Below are 27,768 nucleotides of genomic sequence, written 5' to 3'. Positions count from 1 at the left end.
TTCATTATTTGTTGAATGAACCTTGTATCTTCTTTCAATACTGTGTAGCTGTGCTGTCCAGATAGAGGTTTGTGCACAGCAACTACAGCAAGTTTTATACAAAATGTTTATTATGTTCTCTTTCAGCACAACATCCCTTCACAGTTTATCCTTCATGATTTCTGGTTCATTGTCAGCATTGCTTCCCTTTACTTCAGTTATACCTCTTCCCCAAAGTAAAACAAAACAAACTCCACCCCTCTGCTTCTCTGTCTGTCCAAGCTTCTTTTATGATATGAATATAATAGAGGGAAACATTCCACGTGATCTATCCCTCTTTCCTGACGAAGCAACCGCCGGTTGCTAAAGCTCGAATTTTGTGTGTATGTTTGTGCGTCTATCGACCTGCCAGCGCTTTTGTTTGGTAAGTCACAACATCTTTGTTTTTAGATATATTTTTTCCCAAGCTTCTTTTATCCTAGATAAAGCAACCTGCCACTAAGTGCATGCTTACTCCTCATGAATATTTCTGACATGTCTAACCCTCATGTAAGACACAGTGTATACTACAGTTTTATTGGGCACAACTAAATGAGAAAATGAAAAAATAATAAAAATTACACCTAGACCCAGAATCATACTCTTATAGTCAAGTATTCTAACACAAAACTCTACCCACTGCACCAACTAAGTAACACATGTACACAGTACCAAGAAAGATACTTGATGAACATGTGATTACATTGTCACAATATTATCTTTCTTTGTCGTTCATTTTCTACTGAACATAAGCACACAAAAATATTATGTAAGACATTTTTGTGCCGAGTATGCAAGAAATCACACAATGCTGTCTGAACACACACCAATTACAAAATGATACATTTTTATGACTTAATCCAAACACTACACACCACAACAGAAAAAATTTAATTAACAAAACATGTTATCAAGTAGATCGATTGTGAATGAGTACAGAAGGCCTTACAGTTATTTAATTTATAATCTAAGGCAAAATGTTTACCAAAATACATATGCCAAAAGGGTGAAAATATTTAGTAAAGTACATTTACAAATGAAAGAAAGGTGTGTTGTGTAAAAGAAATCAGTTTTGGAAATGGAAACTCAAAATCCTTACGATAAGATGATGGGAACAGGAATATGAGATAGGAGGAGGCATATCTAAGTGTACAAATATAATACCAATTTCTACATGTAACAAAAACCAGATTGTTTAAATAGATTCTTGTTACTAAGGGTATCACAAATTGTTAGGAGGTAGTGTCCAAGGAATAAACACCATCACAGTAATTAACTGATTTACACTACAAATCACTCATGTGACAAACTACTGAACAATGCCCAGCTTAAAGATTTTGTTGGGAAGATTCGAAGTTGGAGGAGACAGCTAATGCTCAACAATAATGATCATGAGACTTTTCACAGGGATAACCTTTATAACAAAAGAAGAGATAGTACAGAGTACACACTCTGTAAATACATGTTAATGCAAAGCAGAAGGGAGTTATAGGAGTACAAATCAGTTTGAGATATAAGGATAATGAAATTTGTAAGTACGAATGAGGCTGGTTAGGTACAACTACTGATGATAAACTTTGAATATTCTGATGGTTTATTTTAAGGAAATTGGAACTAAATTGGAATATGGGTTTAGCATAAGCTAATCAAAGCCAATAAGCCTTTGGTGGTTGTATGTACAGTGGTACTGGGAAAGGTTTGTACAGTAACTGATTTCAGACGAATGGTTAATTGTTGTTGAGCTCACAGAAAAAGCCAAATTTGTCATAGGAGAAACTCACGTAGAGAAACCCTATGAAGCAGTTGACACTTTGTCTACCACAGGAAGCTGGCAAGGATTTCAGTTAAAAGACATTGAGCTGAAGACGCTAATGAATATAGCAACCAATTATTTTGCTTATTATGGCGTGAGTGAGGACTCAAAGCAGAATCTACTCAACTACTTACAGCAATAAACACCACAGGAGATTTTTAAGTTTGAAGGGATTTTATGAAAATTGACATCCACTCCCGAGTTTGTTTTGTTTCTCATTATAAATTAATAGTGCTACTGTGGAAACAATGGAATGACAGAAATTGAAATGAGGGCTGAACCTTTGAGAATGTTAGTTACTGTGTCTTGTTAGCACAACATATTGTATACGCATTTTTAACGTAGGCAAAAGATAAATGTATAAGGCCTGTTAAAACATTCTGGAAATTTGACCACAACATTATTTCTGCACTTTACCTTTTACTTACTATGCATGGTCTCCCGCAAAATACTCTCTCCTGCAATTCATACACCACTCCCAATGTCATTTTCACTTCTGGAAGCAGTTTTGGTACACCCCTTACTGGATCACGCGAAGCACCATCTGCGAATTTTCTTTTATCTTGTCTAGCATTGCAAATATTTGTCCTTGCAGTGGGGCTTTCGAGTTAGGAAATACAAACGAAGGTCTGAAAATTCCGAATGATGAGGCAGCACAGTGATTTCATTTTCTGTTTTAATTTTTTGTGCTACCATCACACACCAACAGGGTGCAGGTACATTACCTTGATGCAAGAGCCACGAATTGTCTCGCCACATTTGAGGTGTCGCAACATGTCCTGATATACCATCAATTAACATTTTGTCCCTGTGGCACCAATTCATGATGAACTAATCCTTCAAAGTCAATGAAAACTATCAGCACAGCTTTGGCATTTGACCTGATCTGACTAGCTTTTTTGTTCTTTAAGAACCTTTCTATACCCATTGTGAAGATTGAACTTTGGTCTCAAGTCATAACCATAGACCCCACACATCACCAGTTACAATTCTCTTAAGGAACATCGCCTTCTCATTTGCATGATCCAAGAGCTCTTCACAGATTGTGAGGCAATGGTGGTCTTCACTCATGACAAACCTGGCGGCAACATGATGCATTCCAAGATACTGTGTCAGGATTTCATGAGATGATCCAACTGTAACATTACATTCTTCTGCAATTTCTCAGTTAGTCAGTCTCCGATTGATATGCGCAATTTCACTGACATTCCCGACAGCATCATTGGTAGTCGTTGAAGGGCATCCTGAACAAGGGTCATCTCTAACTTCCATGAAGCCATTTTTAAACTGTGTAAACCATCCATTACACTGAGTACGCCTTCAGCACTCATCACTATAGGCTTTCTGCATAATTTGGTGTGTCTCTGTGAAGGTTTTCTCAAGTTTCGCATAAAATTTAATGCAGACGCATTTTTCCTCTCTACCATCTCTAAAATCGCAAACTGTGTGACACAATGTTCTACACAATATAGTACTGAATAATAACTATCAGACAACAATGAAACTTCCGGCAGTTACACATTAAACACAAGTGTGTGCAGGGATACCAAGCACATTTCGCTACAACACACCACTAGCGGGAAATTACCAATGTCCCAGAATTTTTTGAACGGCCCTTGTATTAAATTTCCTTCTTCATATGGACTGAAAATTATATTGTTTTTCTTTTAACATGTGATGGCATAGTTAAGGTTGTGCCTCGCAGGAATAAATCAAAACAACATTACTTGTAACTGTAATAATGTTCCAGATCAAAATTAAAATATTTTAGGAATTCCATGTTACAGTAACACACATGGAAGGTCATGCAATGAAATCTTCAATGCAAAATGTCATTGTCACTGGAAAATATTTGAACTTGTAATGAAAGCTGTCACTTTCGTAGGTGCTATATAATGATGTGTAAGAGGAAGACTATGTAAAAGATTGATTTAAGGGAGGATCTGCCTTGAGCAAACACAATTTTTATCTTTTATTTCCCAGATATGTTTTGCTGAAGTTTCAGCATCATCAGTGGGCCTTTATTCTCTTTCTTGTTACCAAATCCTGTGGTTTTCCTGGATTTGTATTTTTTTAATTGCAGTTGTTTTCTTTCAGTCTGTTATTTTTTCTGGTTTTTCCATTATCTTCAATGTGAAGATCTGCACTAAGTTACCCGTATGGCAATTAACATCCATCATTACAGTAATGACCTATTAGCTGACATACAATCACAAAAATAGAACCTGAGGTTCATGACTGGATTCCCCGTTAAGTTTATTAAGTGCAGTTCTTCACAGTGGAATGGGAAACGAGGAGGGGAAAAAAAAAAAAAAAAAAAAAAAAAAAAAAAAAAAAAAAAAAAAAAAGGGGGGGGGGGGAAGAAGAGAAACTTTGAAAGAATACAACTGCAATAAGAGAACACACAAATCCAGAGAAACCACAGTATTTGATAACAAGAAAGATAATAGGAGCCCACTGATGATGTTGAAACTTCAGTAAAACATGCCTGGGAAAGGAACAAAAAGCTAAAAATTGTATTTTGCTCAAGGCAGACCCTCTCCAAAAACAAATCTATTTGTAAGCAAACACAGACAACAGAGCTCCAACCTCAAGGCTATGTAATGTTACAAAATCAAATCATATTTCACACTACCTTTAGTACAGATATAGCTAATGGAAGATACAAATGGGTTTTATATATTTTTATGCAATTTGTCCATAAATATTTTCTGTCCAATTCTCACATGGAGTATGAAGCATTGTCACGGTATTGGCACTAAGAATATGACAACAAAGTTCCCTGAGCAGAGATCAAAGTCATTTCTTGGTCACTGGCAGATGAGATATATATATATAAGTATTGAAATTCAACCTAACACAGCGTCCCATGAAAAGAAGTACAATTAACTGCATCACAAGCAGCCAGTTACACTTATTAATGACAAATTACAACATACAGGAGAGGAATGGATGTTATAGGCCTTTTTTAATGGAAGTATCAATCTACGACTCATGTTGAGCAAACTTTAAATACATAACAGAAAATAGTGATGTATATGCAAGAATATGTCCAATTGTAACTGTACACAAAACAACAATGTTTCAATACGTCGTCCTAGTCAAGTTGGGAACATTAAGTTGGTGAATCTACATCTACATCTACATCTACATGACTACTCTGCAATTCACATTTAAGTGCTTGGCAGAGGGTTCATCGAACCACAATCATACTATCTCTCTACTATTCCACTCCCGAACAGCGAGCGGGAAAAACGAACACCTAAACCTTTCTGTTCGAGCTCTGATTTCTCTTATTTTATTTTGATGATCATTACTACCTATGTAGGTTGGGCTCAACAAAATATTTTCGCATTCGGAAGAGAAAGTTGGTGACTGAAATTTCGTAAGAAGGTCTCGCCGCGACGAAAAACGTCTATGTTGTAATTACTTCCATCCCAACTCGTGTATCATATCTGCCACACTCTCTCCCCTATAACGCGATAATACAAAACGAGCTGCCCTTTTTTGCACCCTTTCGATGTCCTCCGTCAATCCCACCTGGTATGGATCCCACACCGCGCAGCAATATTCTAACAGAGGACGAACGAGTGTTGTGTAAGCTGTCTCTTTAGTGGACTTGTTGCATCTGCTAAGTGTCCTGCCAATGAAACGCAACCTTTGGCTCGCCTTCCCGACAATATTATCTATGTGGTCCTTCCAACTGAATTTGTTCGTAATTTTAACACCCAGGTACTTAGTTGAATTGACAGCCTTGAGAATTGTACTATTTATCGAGTAATCGAATTCCAACGGATTTCTTTTGGAACTCGTGGATCATCTCACACTTTTCGTTATTTAGCGTCAACTGCCACCTGACACACCATACAGCAATCTTTTCTAAATCGCTTTGCAGCTGATACTGGTCTTCGGATGACCTTACTAGACGGTAAATTACAGCATCATCTGCGAACAGTCTAAGAGAACTGCTCAGATTGTCACCCAGGTCATTTATATAGATCAGGAACAGTAGAGGTCCCAGGACGCTTCCCTGGGGAACACCTGATATCACTTCAGTTTTACTCGATGATTTGCCGTCTATTACTACGAACTGCGACCTTCCTGACAGGAAATCACGAATCCAGTCGCACAACTGAGACGATACCCCATAGCTCCGCAGCTTGATTAGAAGTCGCTTATGAGGAACGGTGTCAAAAGCTTTCCGGAAATCTAGAAATACGGAATCAACTTGAGATCCCCTGTCGATAGCGGCCATTACTTCGTGCAAATAAAGAGCTAGCTGCGTTGCACAAGAGCGATGTTTTCTGAAGCCATGCTGATTACGTGTCAATAGATCGTTCCCTTCAAGGTGGTTCATAATGTTTGAATACAGTATATGCTCCAAAACCCTACTGCAAACCGACGTCAATGATATAGGTCTGTAGTTAAATGGATTACTCCTACTACCCTTCTTGAACACTGGTGCGACCTGCGCAATTTTCCAATCTGTAGGTACAGATCTATCGGTGAGTGAGCGGTTGTATATGAGTGCTAAGTAGGGAACTGTAGTATCAGCGTAATCTGAAAGGAACCTAATCGGTATACAATCTGGACCTGAAGACTTGCCCGTATTAAGCGATTTGAGTTGCTTTGCAACCCCTAAGGTATCTACTTCTAAGAAACTCATGCTAGCAGATGTTCGTGTTTCAAATTCTGGAATATTCCATTCGTCTTCCCTGGTGAAGGAATTTCGGAAAACTGCGTTCAATAACTCCGCTTTAGCGGCACAGTCGTCGATAACAGAACCATCGGCACTGCGCAGCGAAGGTATTGACTGCGTCTTGCTGCTTGTGTACTTTACATACGACCAGAATTTCTTCGGATTTTCTACCAAATTTCGAGACAATGTTTCGTTGTGGAACCTATTAAAGGCATCTTGCATCGAAGTACGTGCCAAATTTCGCGCGTCTGAAAATTTTAGCCCATCTTCGGGATTTCGCGTTCTTCTGAACTTCGCATGCTTTTTCCGTTGCCTCTGCAACAGCGTTCGGACCTTTTTTGTGTACCACGGGGGATCCGTTCCATCTCTTACCAATTTATGAGGTATGAATCTCTCAATTGCTGTTGCTACTATATCTTTGAATTTGAGCCACATCTCGTCTACATTCACATAGTCAGTTCGGAAGGAATGGAAATTGTCTTTTAGGAAGGCTTCTAGTGGCACTTTATCCGCTTTTTTAAATAAAATTATTTTGCGTTTGTTTCTGATGGGTTTGGAAGACATGGTATTGAGCCTAGCTACAATGACCTTGTGATCACTAATCCCTGTATCATTCATGATACTCTCTATCAGCTCTGGATTGTTTGTGGCTAAGAGGTCAAGTGTGTTTTCGCAACCATTTACAATTCGCGTGGGTTCGTGGACTAACTGCTCAAAATAATTTTCGGAGAAAGCATTTAGGACAATCTCGGAAGACGTTTTCTGCCTACCACCGGTTTTGAACAAGTATTTTTGCCAACATACCGAGGGTAGGTTGAAGTCCCCACCAACTATAACCGTATGAGTGGGGTATTTATTTGTTACGAGACTCAAACTTTCTCTGAACTGTTCTGCAACTGTATCATCGGAGTCTGGGGGTCGGTAGAAGGAGCATAACTTAAAACAGAATATTAGTAACTCTAGGCAATCCTACTCAACTATACTATAAAACCAACATTTCAAGCTCTGCTGTATAATCGCCCGTCAGATGTTCCAATCAAATCTTATCAACATTATCAAACAACAAGCAAAGTTTAAAATATTTGCTACTGTAGGAGTCTGAATTAAAAGCTGTTTTTTTCCAAGGCTGCTAACACATGACAACACTGTTCCAGATGCTTTAATTAATATCCATCATTAAAGTAATGACCTATAAGCTGACATAGAATCTCAAAAATAGTACCTGAGGTTCATGATTGGCATAATGATCATCTTGTCTCTCATCATCAACTTCTGTTTCTCCAAAGTTATCATCCGTGTCTGGCTCTTGCTTTATGTCTTGTTTTATGTCCTTCTGTAAAGAAACGAACAAAAATACTTGACTATAACAATGAAGCAATCAGTAAGTGAACAACACACAAGCCACCACTACCATAGGCTTCTGCCAAGAGAACTGGCAACATACCAACTTACATTTCTATGTTTACATGAACAGTATAACAGCTTGAAAAGTGGAATGGCTAATTTAGAGCTTGATTGAACTTTTTATGAATATACTTGCAATGTAATAACATAATCTTAAGTATTTGGATTATTGACATCAATAAATCAACATTAATTCTGGACCTCAATTATCTGCAGTAAAAATTTACATCAGTACTGTTGACAGCATGTTCATGTCCTTGATTTAGCTCTGTCATGTTATTTTAACCTGATATGTTGGTGAGGGTCTGTTTGTTTACACTATCTGTTAACATTACATTTAATTGCTCTTTCTGAATTCTGAATAATTTCTTCTCATTCTCTGATAAGACACATGCTTCTAAGGGTGGTTGATTCTCAACTGACTGTTCTTTCTGGGCTTCCTTTATTGTTATTAAACACACACACACACACACACACACACACACACACACACACACACACAAATATGCATACCTATACAAAAAACTGAGGTAATATCCCATCATGCAAGTTCAGTTTAAGACCAGGTAAATTTATTAGAATCCTCAAACATAAAGTTGTCTTGAAATTTGTATAATGTTATACAAAATATAATAAATTTTATTGTGAATGAGGAGATAACGGCTATCAGTGCACGTGACTCTGAACTGTGGGAGACATGTTTGATCTTCAGTGAACATTACGATTGTGCGCGTTTTTCCTCCAAAATACATTATTTGCTTTTAGGAAGATTGAAAAGGAGAGAGTGGAAAAATATGTTATACTGTCATTATGGTGTGTGTGTGTGTGTGTGTGTGTGTGTGTGTGTGTGTGTGTGTTTTTTGATGACGACCTTGCAGGCCACAAGCTTATTTGTGACAGTGTTTTTGTTGTGCTTACCTGCTTTGACCCAGATGTTTTTGGAAACTGAAGTGCAGTGACCTTAAAATCTTACTAAGCGAGTCTGACCAGGCAGTCATAACTTATCAAAATCAGCGTGTTGTGGGGTCTGGTCTCTACCTTGCTTATGATATGACAGAATTAATTTATGAATACTTGAACCGTGAATAGAAGATGGATGAACATTTCATTTCCAAAGTCAGGTCAACTTCTGTTTAGCTTTACTGCACAGAATGCATTTTTGACAACTGACTTACGGCCCACCCTGTACATGGATGTTGTGTCAAATTACAGCAGTTCATAACTGGTGGTAAAATTTATCTCAATCAGGTCGTTTCGAGTACTTACAAGCAACACACAAAATTTGCTTCTGTTCAGGGTCACCTGTCTGACACTAAATTAGTTTGTTAGTTACTTTTATGTTCCATGGTTCATTTTGCACAATAAATCATCAAGATGTGGAATGAGTCATTTTACATTCATATTGAAAATTAATTTTTATATCTATTTATACTCTAAACATCACCATATAATTAATCCCCCACCCCTCAAAAAATGAGAACAAGACATACAGATTGAGGTAGCAATTCCTACCCACCACCTTTTACACATTACAAACATAGCAATTCTTATATGGAATAGAAGGAGTTGCCAAGGAGAAACTTTTTCAATTTGGTTTCAAATTTTACCTTGCTGTATGTTAAAACATTTTATATCACTGCAGATCTACCTGAATTTCATAATTTTCTGATGATCTTTATACACCTAAATGTGAGTGTAAAAATTTAACAGCTGCAATAAACCAACAGAAGATCTTGAATTCTCATTTTTCATCTTGCACATTCATTTAACATTTAGAAATATGATAAAAGCCTGAATTTGCAACACTGCAATAACAATAGTGATCAAAATACCATGGAAAATCTACTACAATATACTGTATAGGAGTCTTACATCAGTAGAAGCTCATACAAGACATTTCAGGATAATATCATCTGGCTTTCACAACTCATCAAAGATAACACCAAATTTCTGCCCAAACAGCACATTCTCCCATGTATAGCAGAGCTACCACTCTCATCTATCAGATCTCACATCAGTAAGAGGTGCAGTACACCAATGCCTATCATGAAACCTCATGAGGAGTTTAAAGCAAGGATAAGTGTGTGTGTGGGGGGGAGGGGGGGGGGGAGGGGGGGAGGGGGGGGGGGTGTTTGAAACACACACAGTAATGTAAAACAGGTGAGAGGAACACTGGCTGGGAAGTGAGTGATGTGATAATCTGCACAGTATCCAAATTAACATTTATATACAGATGTGGGTCAAAGTAAAACTTTCAAAAACATCTGTTCAATATATCCTCTCCACTTCATCTACCATGAAAATTCTCAACAGACTTATTGCATTGACTGCATGTTGCGTATACTAACACAACTCAAACTGGCGAGAAATATGACTCGTGTCTCAAATGATGGAAACAAAATGCAATATCGCAATATTATCTGGCTTTCCACTCACCTTCTCACACGCAGCTGCACCATTGCTACTCCTTTCTCTCTCTGTCAGTCCACTGTCTAGCACTGGACCAGTTCCTCCACTGTCGTCCTCATCCGCCGACCTACGAGGCCTCTTTGCTGGTGGTGAGTCCCGGTCACTTGGTGTTGCAGTTGACACAGACCCAGAATCCTGGGGAGGATTGGAACGAGGCACAGCTGCTGCTGTTGAAGTTGACTGATCAGACCCACACAGCCCCCGTATCTGCAATGCTTCGGCTGCCTCCAATAGTGAATTCAATTCATCCTGACTCACATTCACCTGGGGAAAAATATCAAATATGTTGATTGCAGCTTACCTTAAGTTTAACGTTGGCCAAATATTATTACTAACAAAAAAGTTTTTTAAAAGCAATTTAACTTAAGGTATACCAGCTTTCATGTCCACAAATAGCAATATCACTGCAAAAGCACTTGAGAATACATAAAAATACAAACCTTCCAAAACAGAAGTGTGTGCCTTCCCAGAGAAAACAGTAACAGCCAAACTACAACGAATGTGGAAAGCATTTATGTGGATCACCATACAACTGCAAATTACTTAGTCTGTATCGTTATGACAACACCTTGAGATAAAGTCTATGATCAGGCAAATAATACATATTCAGAAATTAAATGAGCTTTGGCATCCACAAATAAGAGCACTACCACAAATGTCACATAAAATCCACCACATGCTACCACCCTTCAGAGTCATAAATGGAAGAAAAAAAAGAGGCATAACAATATAGAAGACCCTCTAATCATACAGGAAACTGGGAGTTTCAAGTAAAAACAGCAAGAAATTGAAGTTTTCTTGTGATAACAGGTGAGATACTGAAGGAAGCTTACAGTTCAATGCCTCACTAAAGAAGGGAGTCAATCTCATGCAGAAGTAAGACAAAAATAATATGGAGAAAGGAAAAAAGTGGGAGGGGATGGGAATTAGCTGGTAAGGCAGTATAGGAAACCCACTAACAGTACCCTACAAAGAGCCTACTGATCAGAGGACCTAGTATTGGTATCAAATAGTGATAGTGATATACAGCAGGAAATTGAATGCAGCAAAGAATAAGTGAGATGATCTATTTCTTCAAGTGACAGGAAGATTTGGATTTAACAACCACTCTGTACCATTCGAGAGGAGGCACATGTTCAAGCTGAATAATAACTGGAAAGGATATAGGCTAAGTCCTTCTCATAGTCATGATTCTAGCATTTATCTTAATCGATTTAGGGTAATCTCAGGTGAATTAATAAGTTACAAATTGTTAACTTCTTACTGTACTTCAAGCAAGATATAAAAATAGCAGACACTGATCACATTCCAGTAAAATACAAACCTAATAATTAATAGTATAAAATTTTGCAGAACTTGAAGGCTGAAATGAAAAACAAAATTCACTCTTTCGTAAGTCAGTCTTGTTTTCAATATCAGCATCAGATATTTTCTGGATGCTGACAAGTGATTCAAGTACTTTCAAAAAGGTGGCTACAGAACTCCATTCCAATAACTTCAAGTAATGCTATAATTTGAAAACAGATTAACTGAAACTGTACTTCTGTAAGTTCACAGATATTTTCAATGACAACAAATATTACAGTCTTGTGCATAAATTTCTTACCACCAAGTTGTATCACATTTATGACAATTATAATTGATTCAATTGTTTGAGATCAAGTCCTTATGAACTTCACAAATTATTTGACTAAATGTGTGATGTCCAGAAAAGAGTGGTCTTTGGCACTTTCCATTTGTCAATGTATGGGATCATGTTTCAAATTTTTCCACTCAAATCTTTGAGATGGAACAAAATGAGGCAATAAAAAAATCTTCCACAATGGCGGTTTTTAATATCTTCTCTTAATAGCACATCTTCTATTGCAAAATCGTTGTATTCCAATGGTTGAGCAACATTTTCCAAAGCAACTCCACTCACCACAATGCAGCAACAGAAGCAGAGGCCAAAACTGCTCACAGTAGCAGCAGAAATAATGGCAGTAGAAGTTACCTGTTTCATGATACTGTCTTAAGAGTGTACGTCCAGCTGCTTGCTTTTTTCCTGTACTATATCTTTTGCACGTTTCTCTCTTCAGTTATCCAGTTATCATAATACAGTCTTTGCATTGTCTTGGTTGTTTCTCGATAGTTTCCCACATGATATTTTTATCTTATCTAATTATAGTTCAATGCTAGGAATTCACTTTACCAAAAGCTTCTGGTTTTACTATTTTCCTACAGTTCCTAATTTTTGTGGCATTTTCTGCTTCTAATACTCTAAACACCACCAGTATTTTCTCTCCATTTTTAAGTGTTTCCATTTCCTCCCCACTTAGTCACTTCTCCAAAGATTTCTGTCAGATACTCCAACTTACTTTCTTTGGTTTCAGGCCATAACCATTAATTTAAAAAAAATCATATTTAATGTTAATTACAGATTTCACTTTTTTCCAGTAGATATTTTTAGGCCTTGATAATGACCATCATTAAGTGTTCTTAAATTATAATAAACATTACTGACTTCACTGAATTGTCTTATAATTTCATTCCACTTTTTAATACTGTTCAAGGTGACATTAGTCTGACATGCATTTAATTTTATTTCATAAATATGATTTAATTTATATCAGCCAAAGATTGCGTTTCATTGGCAGGAAACTTAAAAGATGCAACAAGTCCACTAAAGAGACAGCTTACACTACACGTCCTCTGTTAGAATATTGCTGCGCGGTGTGGGATCCTTACCAGGTGGGACTGATGGCGGATATCGAAAGGGTGCAAAAAATGGCAGCTCATTTTGTATTATCACGTAATAGGGGGCAAGAGTGTGGCAGATATGATACGCGAATTGGGATGAAAGTCATTACAGCAAAGATGTTTTTCGTCGCGGCAAGATCTTTTTACGAAATTTCAGTCACCAACTTTCTCTTCCGAATGGAAAAATATTTTGTTGAGCCCAACCTGCATAGGTAGGAATGATCATCAAAATAAAATACGAGAAATCAGAGCTCTAACAGAAAGGTTTAGGTGTTCGTTTTTCCCGCGCGCTGTTAGGGAGTGGAATGGTAGAGAGATAGTATGATTGTGGTTCAATGAACCCTCTGCCAAGCACTTAAATGTGAATTGCAGAGTAGTCATGTAGATGTAGATATTGAAGTTTCTAACCTAAAGTTGTGTTTACAAAAAAACAACATGCAGTGGAAAAAAATAAAAACGATTAGTTCATTCTTGTGTTGTCCTGACAGAATCAGCTCACACAAAATATGCTTGTGAGGTGTTTCATGTGATGGATGGTGCCTTTCGATACACATCATCAACAAAATGTCTAAATTTCAATTTTATGTGCCCCTACAGCAACCTCAAACTAGTCTGACTCAATATTTAGTGCAAGGACATTTTCTGACCATTAAATTAAATCACAATGATTGCCATGATACACATGTAGTAAATGTATTGCAATGCACTTTCCAGTCTTAAAAGAGATTTCTTTAAAAACGACTCAAATATCGTTTTGCAGTATTACATCATTTCAAAGGTTCAGCTGGTATGGAGCTGTCTCAGCTGGCACTAGTACATTTCAGGATTTAATCTGTTTCATTACATGAAGGGGGGGGGGGGGGAGGGTTGGGTGTGACTGCCACTACATCTTTACTGATGCCAAGAAATGAAAATACTGCTACTACTGTCATCCAAACATTGTTATTAATTTAATCATTTTTACTTTCACCACCACTCTCAAACAAGTTGTGGAAATGCGGCAGGATCTTCAGCAACTGCCAACATACTGACAGCTGCAGTCCTGCAAGGAGTCTTAACATTTTATATGTATATCTAAAATAGTTAATTTTTGTTTCATATATGATAGCCTCTACTGTTCTTATCTTTTATTCAGCATGCCAATATAACTTTTTCATTCATAATGAACTGTACACTCCCTCCATCTTCCTGCCCCACTTCATTACCATTCTCCATAACCTGACAGGTATTTATAAGCATTTCAGAGGGCAGAGCTCTAAGCGGCACTAGACACTACAACAGTTATTTCAAAAATTTTGTGGCCACAAAACTAATCTTATGCCAAATGGTACAACAGGGTATAAGTACACCAATAGCTTCACATGAATACATGCGAACTATTTCGTAATAACCACATCTCACCATTTTTATTCTTCCAACAAAAATCTTGCACAGCTATGTAGTGTAGTTAATAGCTTTATATTTTCTAATGTAGTAACAGTGTCTGAAAGCATTACATATTGTTTTACACATTTTCCCATAATATTATGTTTCACGTGAAATCTCTGTTTCAGCTATTTCTTGCTCCACTGACAGTTAAGGTATTTTGGAGCAGACGACCAGAACAGGAGAAGGTGGGGACATGAAAGAAAAACAGCAAGGAAGATGGAACAGATAGGCATATTCGATATTCCCCCTGACAGAACAGCAAAGGGAGAATAGTTTAAGCATACAGTACACCTTCTTCATTGTAGGGAGAAATACTGTTGGCTAATGTTCTTTTTACCGTGAGATCAATGGGAACTGAGCACAACATCAGTTTACGGGAGGTAGTCAGCTGTGTTCTTTCAAGGATGGCTGGAAAGAGATTTGAAGCACGATTCTCCCTAATGTGATTGTGTCCACTGTTTTAACCACTGCCACCATAGTGTTGTACATATCTTAAAGTAATATATCTAAATATGAACAACTATTCCAAAATAGAATTTGTGAGCAGAAAGTTGAGATATTACTTTTCTCTATTTATTTTCAACAGGAATACACTGCCTGTGAAAAAAAAAGAAGCATCTCGAAGACACTGTCAGATGTCTATTGTGATTTCGTGCACGTACATACCACAGATGGTTATGTAAAGGATTAGAGCTGCAGTTCTTTGTGGTTGGTTGGTTTGTGGGATGAAAGGGACCAGACTGCTACGGTCATCGGTCCCTTTTTCCAAATAACTAAAACCACCCAAAGAGAAAAAAAAGGAACAGCAGGAAAGATGTCAGACGACACAGGACAAGAAATACTCCAACAGAGATCAGACAAAACAAATTAAAATCACACAGAGTGTGACGGTGGTTGGCCGACCATAGGAAAAAAAAGAAAAGCCAACCACCGAGAACACATTAAAAACTCAGTTTAAAATCGGAGGCCAAAAGCCAGAATCAACACTAAAAAACAGAAACACTCAGATTAAATGATAAAAAGAAACCTGCCCGAATAAAACGCAAAACTAAGCCAGCCAAAGCAGTCATCTGTTAAAAGGGCAGGGAGCGTGTCAGGCAGTGCGAACGTCTGCCTGAGCACAGCTAAAAGCGGACATTCCAATAAAATGTGGACCACAGATAAAACGGAGCCGCAGCGACACAGAGGTGGGTCCTCACGGCGCAATAAGTGGCCGTGCGTCAGCCGAGTGTGCCAATGCGTAGCCGGCAGAGGACAACAGACTCCTGGCAGGAGATCCGAATGGACGACCGCAACACAGTCGTCATCGCCTTGATAGAGCGAAGTTTGTTAGGCATGGGCAGATAGCGCCATTCAGCGACCCATAAATCGAAAAGTTTTCGGCGTAAGATTGCCCGCAAATCAGTCACCGGGAGGCCAACCTCCAGAGGTGGTTTACTGGTGGCCTCTTTCGCCAGGCGGTCAACATTTTCATTGCCGGGTATCCCAACATGACCAGGGGTCCGCACAATGACCACAGAGCGGCCGCAACATGCAAGAGTATGCAGGGACTCCTGGATAGCCATCACCAGACGGGAACGAGGGAAACACTGGACGAGAGCTCGTAAACCGCTCAGGGAATCGCTACAGATAACAAAAGGACTCACCTGAGCAGGAGCGGATATACTCTAGGGCACAAAAGATGGCGACCAGCTCAGCAGTAAAAACACCGCAGCCAGCTGGCAATGAATGTTGTTCATAGTGGTCCCCTAGAGTCAGAGCATAACTGACACGACCAGCAACCATCGAGCTGTCAGTGTAAACAACGCCAGAGCCCTGACACGTGGCCAGGATGGAATAAAAGCGGCGTCAGAAGGCCTGTGCCAATTGAAGCCAAAGGCAAGGGTGAGGCACACACCACGGGGGTGCACGCACAGGTGACCGGAAAGGAGGTGGAACAGGGAAAAACCCAAGCCCGGAGAGAAGCTCTTTGACGCATACGTCAATCGGACAACCCGACCGGCGCCGACGTTCTGGCAGATGGATGACTGACTGTGCGAACAGGACACGATAATTTGGATGCCTGGGCAAGCTAAAAACATGGGCAGCATAAGTAATTGTTGGCGTCGTAACCACAGTGGAGGGACACCTGCCTGGAAGGCACCAGTGGCAAGGTGTATCCCACTGTGGAGGATTGGGTCCAACACCCGCAACACAGATGGGGATGCTGAGCCGTAAGCCAGACTCTCGTAGTCCAGACGGGACTGGATTAACGCCTAGTAAAGCCGTAGGAGAGTAGATCGGTCAGTGCCCCACCTGGTGTGTCTCAGGCATCACAGATCATTTAGATACTGCCAACACGCCTGTTTAATCTGCCGAATATGAGGCAGCCAAGTCAACCGGGCATCAAAAACCAACCCCGAAAACCAATGTGACTCAACCACCATAAGAAGCTCGCCGTCAAGATAAAGCAGCAGCTCCGGGTGAAGAGTGCATCGCTGGCAGAAATGCATAATGCAGGTCTTGTCTGGCGAAAACTGGAACCCATGAGCTACAGCCCAAGACTGCGCCTTACGGATAGCGCTCTGTAGCTGACGATCAGCAGCTGCAATGCCAATAGAGCTGTAGTAAAGGCAGAAATCATCAGCATAAAAGGACACTGAGACGCCGCAGCTAGCCCGTTAATGGCTATTAAAAACAGGGAGACACTTAAAACAGATCCCTGTGGCACACCGTTCTCCTGAACTCTGGAGGAACTATGGGAGGCCGTGACTTGCACACGGAAGGTACAGTACGACAGAAAATTTCTGATAAAGATCGGCAGAGGGCCCCGAAGACCCCATCCATGAAGCGTAGAAAGGATGTGATGACGCCATGTCGTATCGTACACCTTCTGCATGTTGAAAAAGACAGCGACCAGGTTCTGATGGCGAGCAAAGGCAGTACGGATGGTGGACTCCAGGCTCACCAGATTGTCGGTGGCGGAGCGGCCTTTATGGAACCCACACTGAGACGGAGCCAGAAGGCCCCGAGACTCCAGTACGCAATTCAAGCGCGGCTCACCATCCGTTCAAGCAACTTGCTAAGAACATTGGTGAGGCTAATGGGATGGTAGCTGTCCACCTCCAATGGGTTCTTGCCTGGTTTCAGAATGGGGATGACAGTACTTTCCCGCCATTGCGATGGAAACTCACCCTCGACCCAAATACGGTTGTAAAGGTCGAGGAGCCGTCGCTGGCAGTCCACTGAAAGGTGTTTCAGCATCTGACAGTGGATGCTATCTGGCCCAGGAGCGGTATCAGGACAGGTGGGGAGGGCACTGTAAAATTCCCACTCACTGAAAGGAACATTGTAAGATTCCGGATGGTGGGTTCGAAAAGAAAGGCTCCGATGTTCCATCTGCTCTTTAATGGAACGGAAGGCCAGTGGGTAGTTTGCAGAAGTGGAACTAAGAGCAAAATGCTCTGCCAAGCTGTTGGCAATTTCGTTGGAGTCTGTACAAACTGCTCCATTCAGTGAGAGCACAGGGACACTGACAGGGGTCCGATAGCCAAAGAGGCATCGGATCTTGGCCCAGACCTGCAATGGAAGAGACATGGAGGCCAATGGTGGACACATATCGCTCCCAGCACTCCTGCTTGCTTTGGCAGATGAGGCGGCGGGCTCGTGCACACAGCCGTTTGAAGACGATAAGGTGGTCTATGAAGGGATGTCGCTTGTGACGCTGGAGTGCCCGCCGACGATCTTTAATCGCTTCAGCGATCTCAGGCGACCACCCCAGAAGAATGGGGAATAGCAGATTCTGCGGCAGTAACGATGCCGGTGGTGACCAATTGAACCACCACATCGATGTCATCATAAGAGAGAGGCTCAATAGCGGCAGTGGAGGAGAACAAGTCCCAGTCAGCCTTATTCATAGCCCATCTGCTAGGGCGCCCAGAAGACTGACGCTGTGGCAGTGACAGAAAGATTGGAAAGTGGTCACTACCACACAGGTCGTCGTGCACTCTCCATTGGACAGACAGTAAGAGGCTAGGGCTGCAGATCGAAAGATCGATGGCGGAGTATGTGCCATACGCCACGCTGAAGTGTGTGAAGGAACCATCATTTAAAAGCGAAAGATCGAGCTGTGACAAGAAATGCTCAATGGTGGCACCTCGACCTGTCGCCACTGACCCACCCCACAGAGGGTTATGGGTGTTGAAATCGCCCAGTAACAAGAAAGGTTGCGGCAATTGGGCTATCAGCGCAGCCAGGACATGCTCGCAACATCACCATCCGGTGAAAGGTAAAGACTGCAGACGGTAACAGCCTGTGGCGTCCACACCCGAACAGCGACAGCCTCTAAAGGTGTTTGTAGAGGGACAGACTTGCTGTGAAGAGAGTTAAGGACATATATGCAAACGCCACCAGACACCCTTTCATAAGCTGCCCGGTTCTTACAATAACCCCGATAGCCACGGAGGGCAGGGGTTCGCATTGCTGGAAACCAAGTTTCCTGAAGAGCAATGTAGAAGAAAGGGTGAAGGCTGATAAGTTGGCGGATCTCAGCTAGATGTTGGAAGAAACCGCTGCAGTTCCACTGGAGGATGGTATTGTCCATGTCTGAGAAAGGCGTGACGGGACTTGGAAGGCAGATTACGCTGCTGTGTCACCTGCCACCTCCGATTGAGCACCTGTGCTAGTGCTATCCATGGTGTCTGAGGGACTGGCGAGATCGAGGTCCCCAGCAGACGCCAGAATCTCCACCTTGTCCTTAGACGCAGAGCTGGAAGGTTGCGGTGGGATGGCTGCCACTGTGAGTTCCTTGGACCTAGAGCTCTTCTTCTTGGGTTTCTCATGCTGCTCCTCGAGTTTCACTGGCTGGGAGGGCTTCCCCGATTCAGTTTCCGGGACGGAGGAGGATCGTGAAGCCCTACGACAAGCTGATTGTGGGCACTTACGCCACTGTCGGTCGTCAGCCTTCCCACTGGTGGAAACCTGGGAAGGGAGGGACCCAAGGGACCCCTTGCGAGTGTGAGAAGCCGAAGAAGTTGGACACTTCTCCGGCTTAGAAGTGGGGACGCACGTCCCCGATGGGTGGGATGGTGTTGCTCCTGAGGTAGGTGGCGCACGAGCAACCCGGTGGGTAGAGCCCCCACTGGCGAGGGGGCAGGAGGAGTTGTACTACTCGTCGATCAGGCCGCAATTCGAGAAACAGACGGGGCTAGCACAGGTGTTGTAGCAGCGGCATAGGAAGATTTAATTCTCACAGGATGGAGTCAGTCGTATTTCCTTTTGGCCTCAGTATAGGTCAGTCGGTCCAGGGTCTTGTATTCCATGATTTTACGTTCTTTCTGGAAGATTCGGCAGTCTGACGAGCAAAGTGAATGGTGCTCCCTGCAGTTGACACAGATGGAAGGCGGGGCACGTGGAGTATTGGGATGTGATGGGCGGCCGCAATCTCGACATGTGAGGCTGGAAGTGCAGCGAGAAGACATATGGCCGAACTCCCAGCACTTAAAGCACCGCATCGGGGGAGGGATATAGGGCTTAATATCACATCGGTAGACCATCACCTTGACCTTTCCAGTAATGTATCCCCCTTGAAGGCTAAGGTGAAGGCACCGGTAGCAATCTGATTTTCCTTCGGACCCCAATGAACGCGCCAGACGAAATGCACACCTTCACGCTCTAAATCGGCGCACAGCTCGTCATCAGACTGCAAAAGGTGGTCCCTATGGTAAATAACTCACTGGATCATATTTAAACTCTTATGGGGTGTGATTGTAACGGCAAAATCCCTCAACCTGTCACAAGCGAGTAACCGTCGTGACTGGGCAGAGGATGCCGTTTGTATCAGGACTGACCCAGAGTGCATTTTGGACAAGCCCTCCACCTCCCCAAACTTGTCCTCTAAATGCTCGACGAAGAACTGAGGCTTTGTGGAGAGAAAAGACTTCCCATCAGCTCTCGTACAAACTAAGAATCGGGGTGAATAACTGCTACTGCCATTCTGAGACTTACGTTCCTCCCACGGTGTGGCCAGGGAGGGGAACGTTTTCGGATCGCACTTCTGAGCGTTAAATTGAGCCCGAGAACGCTTAGAGACTGCTGGCGGCTGGCCACTAGCTAGAGACGGTGTACCACGCTTCATTGCGGGTCATCCGCCCTGATGCCACCTACTCCGACCAAGGGCCCTCCCCACGGGTGCCACCCAGCCACAGCAAGAGCCACCTGGCAGGATGGCTGTTGCCAGGAGTCCCGATACCCCAGGAGGATAGGCATCTACTCCTTGGCATACGTGGGGAGTTAACGGCGCAGGCATCAGTAGAGTAATATCTGTGTTGTCAGGGGGCTACAACCAACAGGGTACATGGCAGCCCCACCACAATGGACTGGCTACCGTGCTGGATCTTAGGTGCAAAAAAGCATAAGGTCGTCATCACAGCTACGACTAACACTGCACAGAGCAGCGTGGTAATCGCACCCACGGACATATCCTCGCCCAAGAAATGGAAAACGAGCAGGACACCATTGCAACGACGAGAAAGCCGGCTAAAGGTCTCAATGCATGACAAATGCAGTGCACCATGTAAGGCGCCCTTCCCCAATCGGCTCGCTCTTCGGAAAAAATTTTAAATATGGAGGTCAAACCCGTCAGGGGACCGTCACATAAGGCCAAAGCGTTTGAGACTCCTTTTAGTCGCCTCTTACGACAGGCAGGAATACCGCAGACCTAGTCTTACCCTCAAACCCGCAGGGGGGAGTTCTTTGTGCCAAGTACTGGTTGGCTATAATTAAAGTGCAGCCACTCACGGAGGTCCAGTGTGGGTTGTAATTATCGTATTGCAGTGAACCTTGATAGTTATGCTAAAGCGTTAAAGCAGAATCAGTTTATACTGGAAAACAAATTAGTTCCAACTCTGGCCACCAGGTGCAAATCCATGACATCTACACTATCATTTGACAAGCCATAACATGAGTGAACAGTATGGCTATCAAGAAGAGATACCATCTGTTGTTAGTGAAACTATTTTACGTGAACAGCAGCAGTTCTAGTACTGCATTGAGAGAGTTGCCGACAAAGGCTGGAGGAGAGGCCTGCTGCCATTAAACTGTTTAAGAAGATAATAATGAAATTAAAAAACACGAGTGAGCTAGCTGTGGCACCTAGAAGAGCAAGGTGTCCTATACCAGTGGAAGTTATTCGTGAGGTTACTTTTGTAACTGATCATGCAGCAAGTGCCCTGGCTAATGGTAGTGCTTGTGCAGTCTCACAAGAACTGACAATTCCATGGTCAACAGTATGTAAAGTTTTACAGTCTAATTTACACTGGTATCCATACAAGATCCAGGCAGTGCAGCTGCTGAAACCTAATGATCCACAACAACATTCTGACTTTGCTCTTCAGTTTCTGGCATGGATAAAAGTTGACAAAATGTGGCCAGGCAACATTCTATGGAGTGACAAGGCACGTTTTACACTACAGGGTGTAGTAAACACACAAAACAGCCAAATCTGAGATACTGTTAAAGTGCCTGTTGTGCATGAAGGGCATTGCAGATGCTGTGCATGACTGTGGGGTGGATTCACAAGCAACTTTATTCCCCATCCATTTTTCTTTGAAGAGAATATATCCATAGGGCCTGTCAGGTGTGCTGCGACATCTGCACATTATAGAGACGTTCTCGTACAGCATGTGATTCTTGCTTTGGAAGAGTCAACTGTGTGATAACCACTCTTTCCATGCGAAATGAGGTCCACCTCATGTCACTTGCCCATTGGGAGATCTGCTTAATGAAAACTTCCCCAAACATGTTATCTCCAGAGGGTTTCAGATGCCTGGGCTACAAGATCGCCTGATCTGAATCTCCATGCACCTTTTGGCTCTGGGTTTATCTAAAATAAAGTGTTTACCAAGGACATGTCCACTCTCTACCTGATGAGTGGTGAAGTATACAGCAACACTTTGCTCACATTCCAACAAAACAACTGTACACAACTGTTGATCATGTTTTATGGACACATCATCTCATCGCCACTGCTCATATTGAACAAATTGTGTGATCAGAAGCTAATAATAAAATCAACATTATGGCTCTCTCACTTGTCTGACCTTTTTCCTCCCACATTCTATTCCTAATCCATGTATGGAAACATTCCCATGTGTTTTTGTTGCATTCACAGTGCCAGATTTGCAGCTGGAGGCCAAAATTGGAACTAATTTTTTTCCTGTTTAAATCAGTTCTGCAGTAACATATTGGCGTATCTACTAAATTCCACTACCTAACTATAATTACAGCCCACAATGGACCTCAGCGAGTAGCTGCACTGTTAATTATAATCACCTTGTAGAACGGCCACCAGTGTGCATTAGCACTGGTTGTGTTTAGTTGTCGTTACAATACTTGGTAGGGTATATTAGGGGTGTGAACAGTGTTAGATGTTAAATGATCAATGAGGGACACGAGAGATGCCACACCTGAGCCTCATTGTGGGTGTCCATTTGCCATTATCGTCGAATCTTGAAATTTCCAGATTTGTGGGGCATTCAGATGTGGTATGGCACTGCATGGGAATGTGAGAGCAGGCATACTCATCATCCAGCTTCCATATGACCACATCTGACCCTCACAAGGGAGAATTACCTTAATGGGCACCAGGCACATCATGAAACATTGTGTATTATCCTGCACCATTGGTTGGAGACTAACAGCAGCTGAAGCAGGGATTTAACACCCCACATGTATGCTATCATTTACACCACAACACAAATGGCTGTGTTTAGAAAGGAGCCTGACCGGCAAACATGGACTGCTGCGAACGGCATCACACTGCTTTCAATGATAAAATCATAGTTCTGCACTATCCCAGCTGACCATCATCAGTCAGTACATCAGCGACCTGGGAAAAATTCGCATTCTTGCAACATTTTGAAAAGGCACAGCTGTGTTTCTCAAGCCTCTTAGTGTGGGAAACTATCAGGTGCGACATCAGGTCACATATGGTAGTGATTGAGGGGATTCTGGTGCAGAACAGTATATCACAGATGTCCTGGGTCCTCATGTGTTACCTCTCTCATGTCTGTCCCATAGGGCTTGTTTTCAACACGTAAATGCTTGTCCACACATAGCATAACTATGGGCTATCTGCACGATGTTTAGATACTCCCGCGGTCCATAAGATCCACAGTTCTGTCCCCAACAGAACGTGTGAGGCCAGCTCTGGTGTCAATACCACAATATCAGTGCCAGTATCCTGTATATCACGAACAGCAGCTTGTCTCACAAGAAAACAGCTGTTTTATGACAACCAAATCATTTCAATCCATCCAAGCCACAGAGAGTGCAATGTCACACTGATAACAGGGCTCATACTGCCAGGTTCTTTGCTGAAGTAACATCATATGCCCTCGCAACCAACAAAGTCTCATTCCATTTTCAACTTGCCTTCTCCATGCCATGCTTCCCCCCCCCCCCCCCCCCCCCCCCTCTCTCTCTCTCTCTCTCTCTCTCTCTCTCTCTCTCTCTCTCTCTCTCTCTCTCTCTCTCTCTCTCTCCCCCCCCCCCCCCCCTCGCTGGCCCCCTCGCTGGCAGGTAGGCAGTGTATTTTGACCACTTTTGCTGTTTAAAAGCGTAAGTATTGATGCTAAAGAAACAACAACTTCTTTCCATAGAAGCCAAAGGTGTATGTACTTCTGTGATTGTAATGTCTCCCTCTTCAACACAAGTAATTTCCTCTTGAAGCATTTAACTTCACACTGATGTACATAAAACCACTTCCACTCACAATTACAAGAACTTATGCATCCAAAAACTCAACTTGTGCACAAAGAAGTTGCATGCAAAGTAAAAACTGAGATAGATCCATAGACAATTGAACACTTTTGCTTTAAGTGATCACGTGTGTTTCCTCAGTAACTATATTCTTCAAATAAGCTGAGACCTAGTTTCTGATTCTAACTGCATTTAAACTAAACATACATACAGTTGGTGTGAATACTGCGCAATTTTTACTAAAATCTGAGTGAGGTGACGTACGTATATTTCTCATGAATACCAAATCACTGATTCTCCATTCCTCCCCAGTGCAGAGGATGAATCATTTAAGCTGTTTCACTCACAATTGTTTACACTTTTAGCATTCCTTATACAAAAGATGAATTGAAAGAAAGTTTCTCTCAATTGAAATATAGACACTCATAGTAGCAATTTTAATTATAGGTATGTTGATAATTTTTCCCTATGAAACCACAGTAACTTCTGCTGCTAAAATTTTAAATCAGAGAGATGAAAATCAACAGTTACACCGACCGACATCTGATAAGTGATTTCAAAGAAACTATAGTATCTAGGAGTGGTCCTCAAATAGACAGAATCTGGACAAAGACCACCTGGAAGACCATGAACAAGATGAAAAGGCCAAGTGAAGGATAATGTGTACTAATGAGGACTGCAGTGGGAGGAGATGCTGAACCATACACTGGGAGAAAAGAGAAGTTCGAAAGGGGCTATAAACAACCAGCTTAAGCAGAACGTTTCAGAAGGAGGAGGAAGAAGAAAAAGAAGAATTCTGTTTTCAACAAAAATTAAATGCTGCACTATGCCAAATTCTGTGCTTTCATTTGCAAAGAAGAAAGTGCATATCATTTGATAGAGATACAATACCTCTCAATATAATGAAGTGATAATTTCTCAAGGACTAAGAGAAGATATACAAGGGCTATCCAGAATGCAGCTTCCATTGGGGTATAAATAAAATACTTGAAGTGCCAAAGAAAATGTATCAGGAACATCCATATAAACTGACACCTTCCGATTAATTTTCTTACATTATGTTTTAAGCATTGGTAATGATTTGCACACAGACACCAGCTACTGGAATGTAACTAGACAACTGACAGTGCATACAGTATGTGTTTTGCATGCGACCCTGTAATGTCTATCTAGAACAAGCTATTGCTTAGTGTATAGGTTATGCCATATGTTCTCAAAATCTGTGAGTGCAGTCTTATGGCAGTACTGCTTTTTCAATTGACTCCAGTGTGTTTAAAGATTTGCAGCACATATAAACAATTTCTGTGCTTTTTTCCACACCACGACTCAACGACTGTTATTGTGCCAGTCTTTACTCTGTAGACAAACAACAGTCCCCATAGATGTGATGAATGCAAATTTTGCACTATTTAAAATAAGCTTTCTAGTAATTCTTTTTCTTAGTTTCCAATTTAGAACCATGTCTGGACTGTAAGGAGGATGTCCAAATTGTCTCATTCAAACTAAGGCAACAATTCCTTTTTTTGCCAGTGTCACCAAACGTTGTAGAGAAAATAATGTGACACTGGAACACAAAAGAGTATGCTACTTGTTCTGGATAGTTCTTCTCAGTTTTCTTACTGTATAACAGTACGCTCCAGAATCAACTGTTTCCATGTCCCATAAAATCCACAAAGAAGATTCCTTTACCATCCCGAGATAAGGTAACCATAAACATTCTAGCTGAAAAAAAAAGTTTAATGTGCCTCCTTAAGTCCCCCCCCCCCTTTTTTTTGTCTGACCAGGCAGTATGACCACACACAAGTGAGTATTGTTTCTATTGTCCACAAAGAAAATCAATGGCTCACAACCAGTCACTGTTTTGTTCAGTAGGCTTCTCCTTTCACATCACAACAAAAAAAGTCTAGAGAAGAAGTCATCTATTGAGTTTAGAGGTTGTGAGAAAAGAATTACAAAACCCAACATACACAGAATTTGAGTGTCTGTAATTTTAGTCTCACACAAAACATTTCAAGTAATCTGCAGGAAATTAGCCTACAGCTGAGATACTGTGGAAGTCTGATTTCACTTTGCTGTAGTAGTAGTTGCTGCCTCCAAGTTTTTGTACCATTTCATTACTGACCACAGACAGATGGTCACTTTTCTTTTCATCATGAATGGCCCTGCTCTTGAACAAATGACACCACAGATGCACAACACCTATAATAATCATGTTCAGTTTGTCCACAGCACAGTTTTCACAACAACTATCAGTAGCTCTGAGATTTAAAAATTGTTCTGCAAAACAGATTTGATATTTTTAAAAATTCAATGCTGATTTTGAATGGCTACTCTAGGCAAATAAAAAGCATTGTGGCTTTCTTGCTATTTCAGCTCGCAACACGCTGATCAACTGAGTCCTTGTAGCAACTGTTCTGCCCCCTCACCACTTCTCATACTACATGAAAACTGCAACTTTTTACTGAACAACTCTCACATTTCTACATATTTGACTGAGATGGAGATTACACTCTCCTCCATACTAAAGAAATACTTAAGGCCAATAGAAATAATCATAAACATGTTCACTTTCAGCTTTACAATGTCGAAGACCATCAATGTCTTTCACTAACACACCTAACTGAAGCAGCCAAGCCATACATCTGTAACTGCCAATGAGTTACTCACGTTAATTATTGTCATAAAAGCTGTGAGCTCTCGAACCTGCCCATGAATTTATACGCCTGTAACCCAAAACATATAAAGTTAACAGGTTAAACATTTTGTTTGAAAATCATCATGTGGGTGGGGAGGGGAAAGTTTTGGTGGGGGGGGGGGGGGGGGGGGGGGAGAGAATGAATAACAAATGAAGGAAACATTTCTTTCAAGAAGTTTTTCAAGGCTGTGGACCTGTTCCATCTAAATCATTAGTGAGTCTACCACATCTGCATTTCAGAAAATCCAAGCAACAAGGATGCAGGTTTCATGTACTGTAAGACTGGAGTACAATGTCCTTTTAATAACTAGATAATTGGATGAGGAGTCCAAGTTTAGATTAGACGCGAAATATAGGACGGACTTCTAAAAAGAGGCATTTAGGGACACAAGAAAAACTGAATATGGATGGACAGATGGAGACTTGAACCATTCTCCTTTCAACTGCTTGCTAACCACTGAAAAAACTCACTCTGCCTTCCAACTGAAGCACAAGCTATGCAAATAATACTGTTGTTTCTTAAGAGCAACACGAATGTCTCATCCTTTAGCACTGGAAACACTTACAGAATAGATATTTTATAGAGTGATACCACTGGTGTATATTGGTGCATATACAACAATGTGTATGTCCAGTGCTGGGAATAAAACTCCAAGTAGTCATGTTTTGGCAACAATCTCCATACTGAGGTCATAACTTAAAGCACATTTAGAAGGCACTTAGACAGCCATGGAAATAAAGCAAAGGGCAATTAAAGTGTCAAAA

General features: G+C 41.5%; 1 protein-coding gene across 6 annotated transcripts in view; it reads right to left on the bottom strand.

The window, feature by feature from the left end:
• Window positions 1–27,768, bottom strand: part of LOC126284374 (protein bric-a-brac 2-like) — a 204,018-nt gene that overhangs the window by 154,431 nt on the left and 21,819 nt on the right. For all 6 annotated transcript variants that reach the window (XM_049983252.1, XM_049983257.1, XM_049983258.1 and 3 more), the window contains exons 3-4: window positions 10,371–10,667; window positions 7,753–7,863 (exon numbers count right to left, since the gene is read on the bottom strand). In XM_049983252.1, the coding sequence (XP_049839209.1) occupies window positions 7,753–7,863; window positions 10,371–10,667 (408 nt within the window). The remainder of the gene's footprint in view (window positions 1–7,752; window positions 7,864–10,370; window positions 10,668–27,768) is intronic.

Source organism: Schistocerca gregaria, chromosome 8 (assembly GCF_023897955.1).
Source record: "Schistocerca gregaria isolate iqSchGreg1 chromosome 8, iqSchGreg1.2, whole genome shotgun sequence".
Lineage (NCBI taxonomy): Eukaryota > Metazoa > Arthropoda > Insecta > Orthoptera > Acrididae > Schistocerca > Schistocerca gregaria.
Note: the sequence above shows the minus strand (reverse complement) of the source record. Positions and strands in the feature narration are given on the sequence as shown.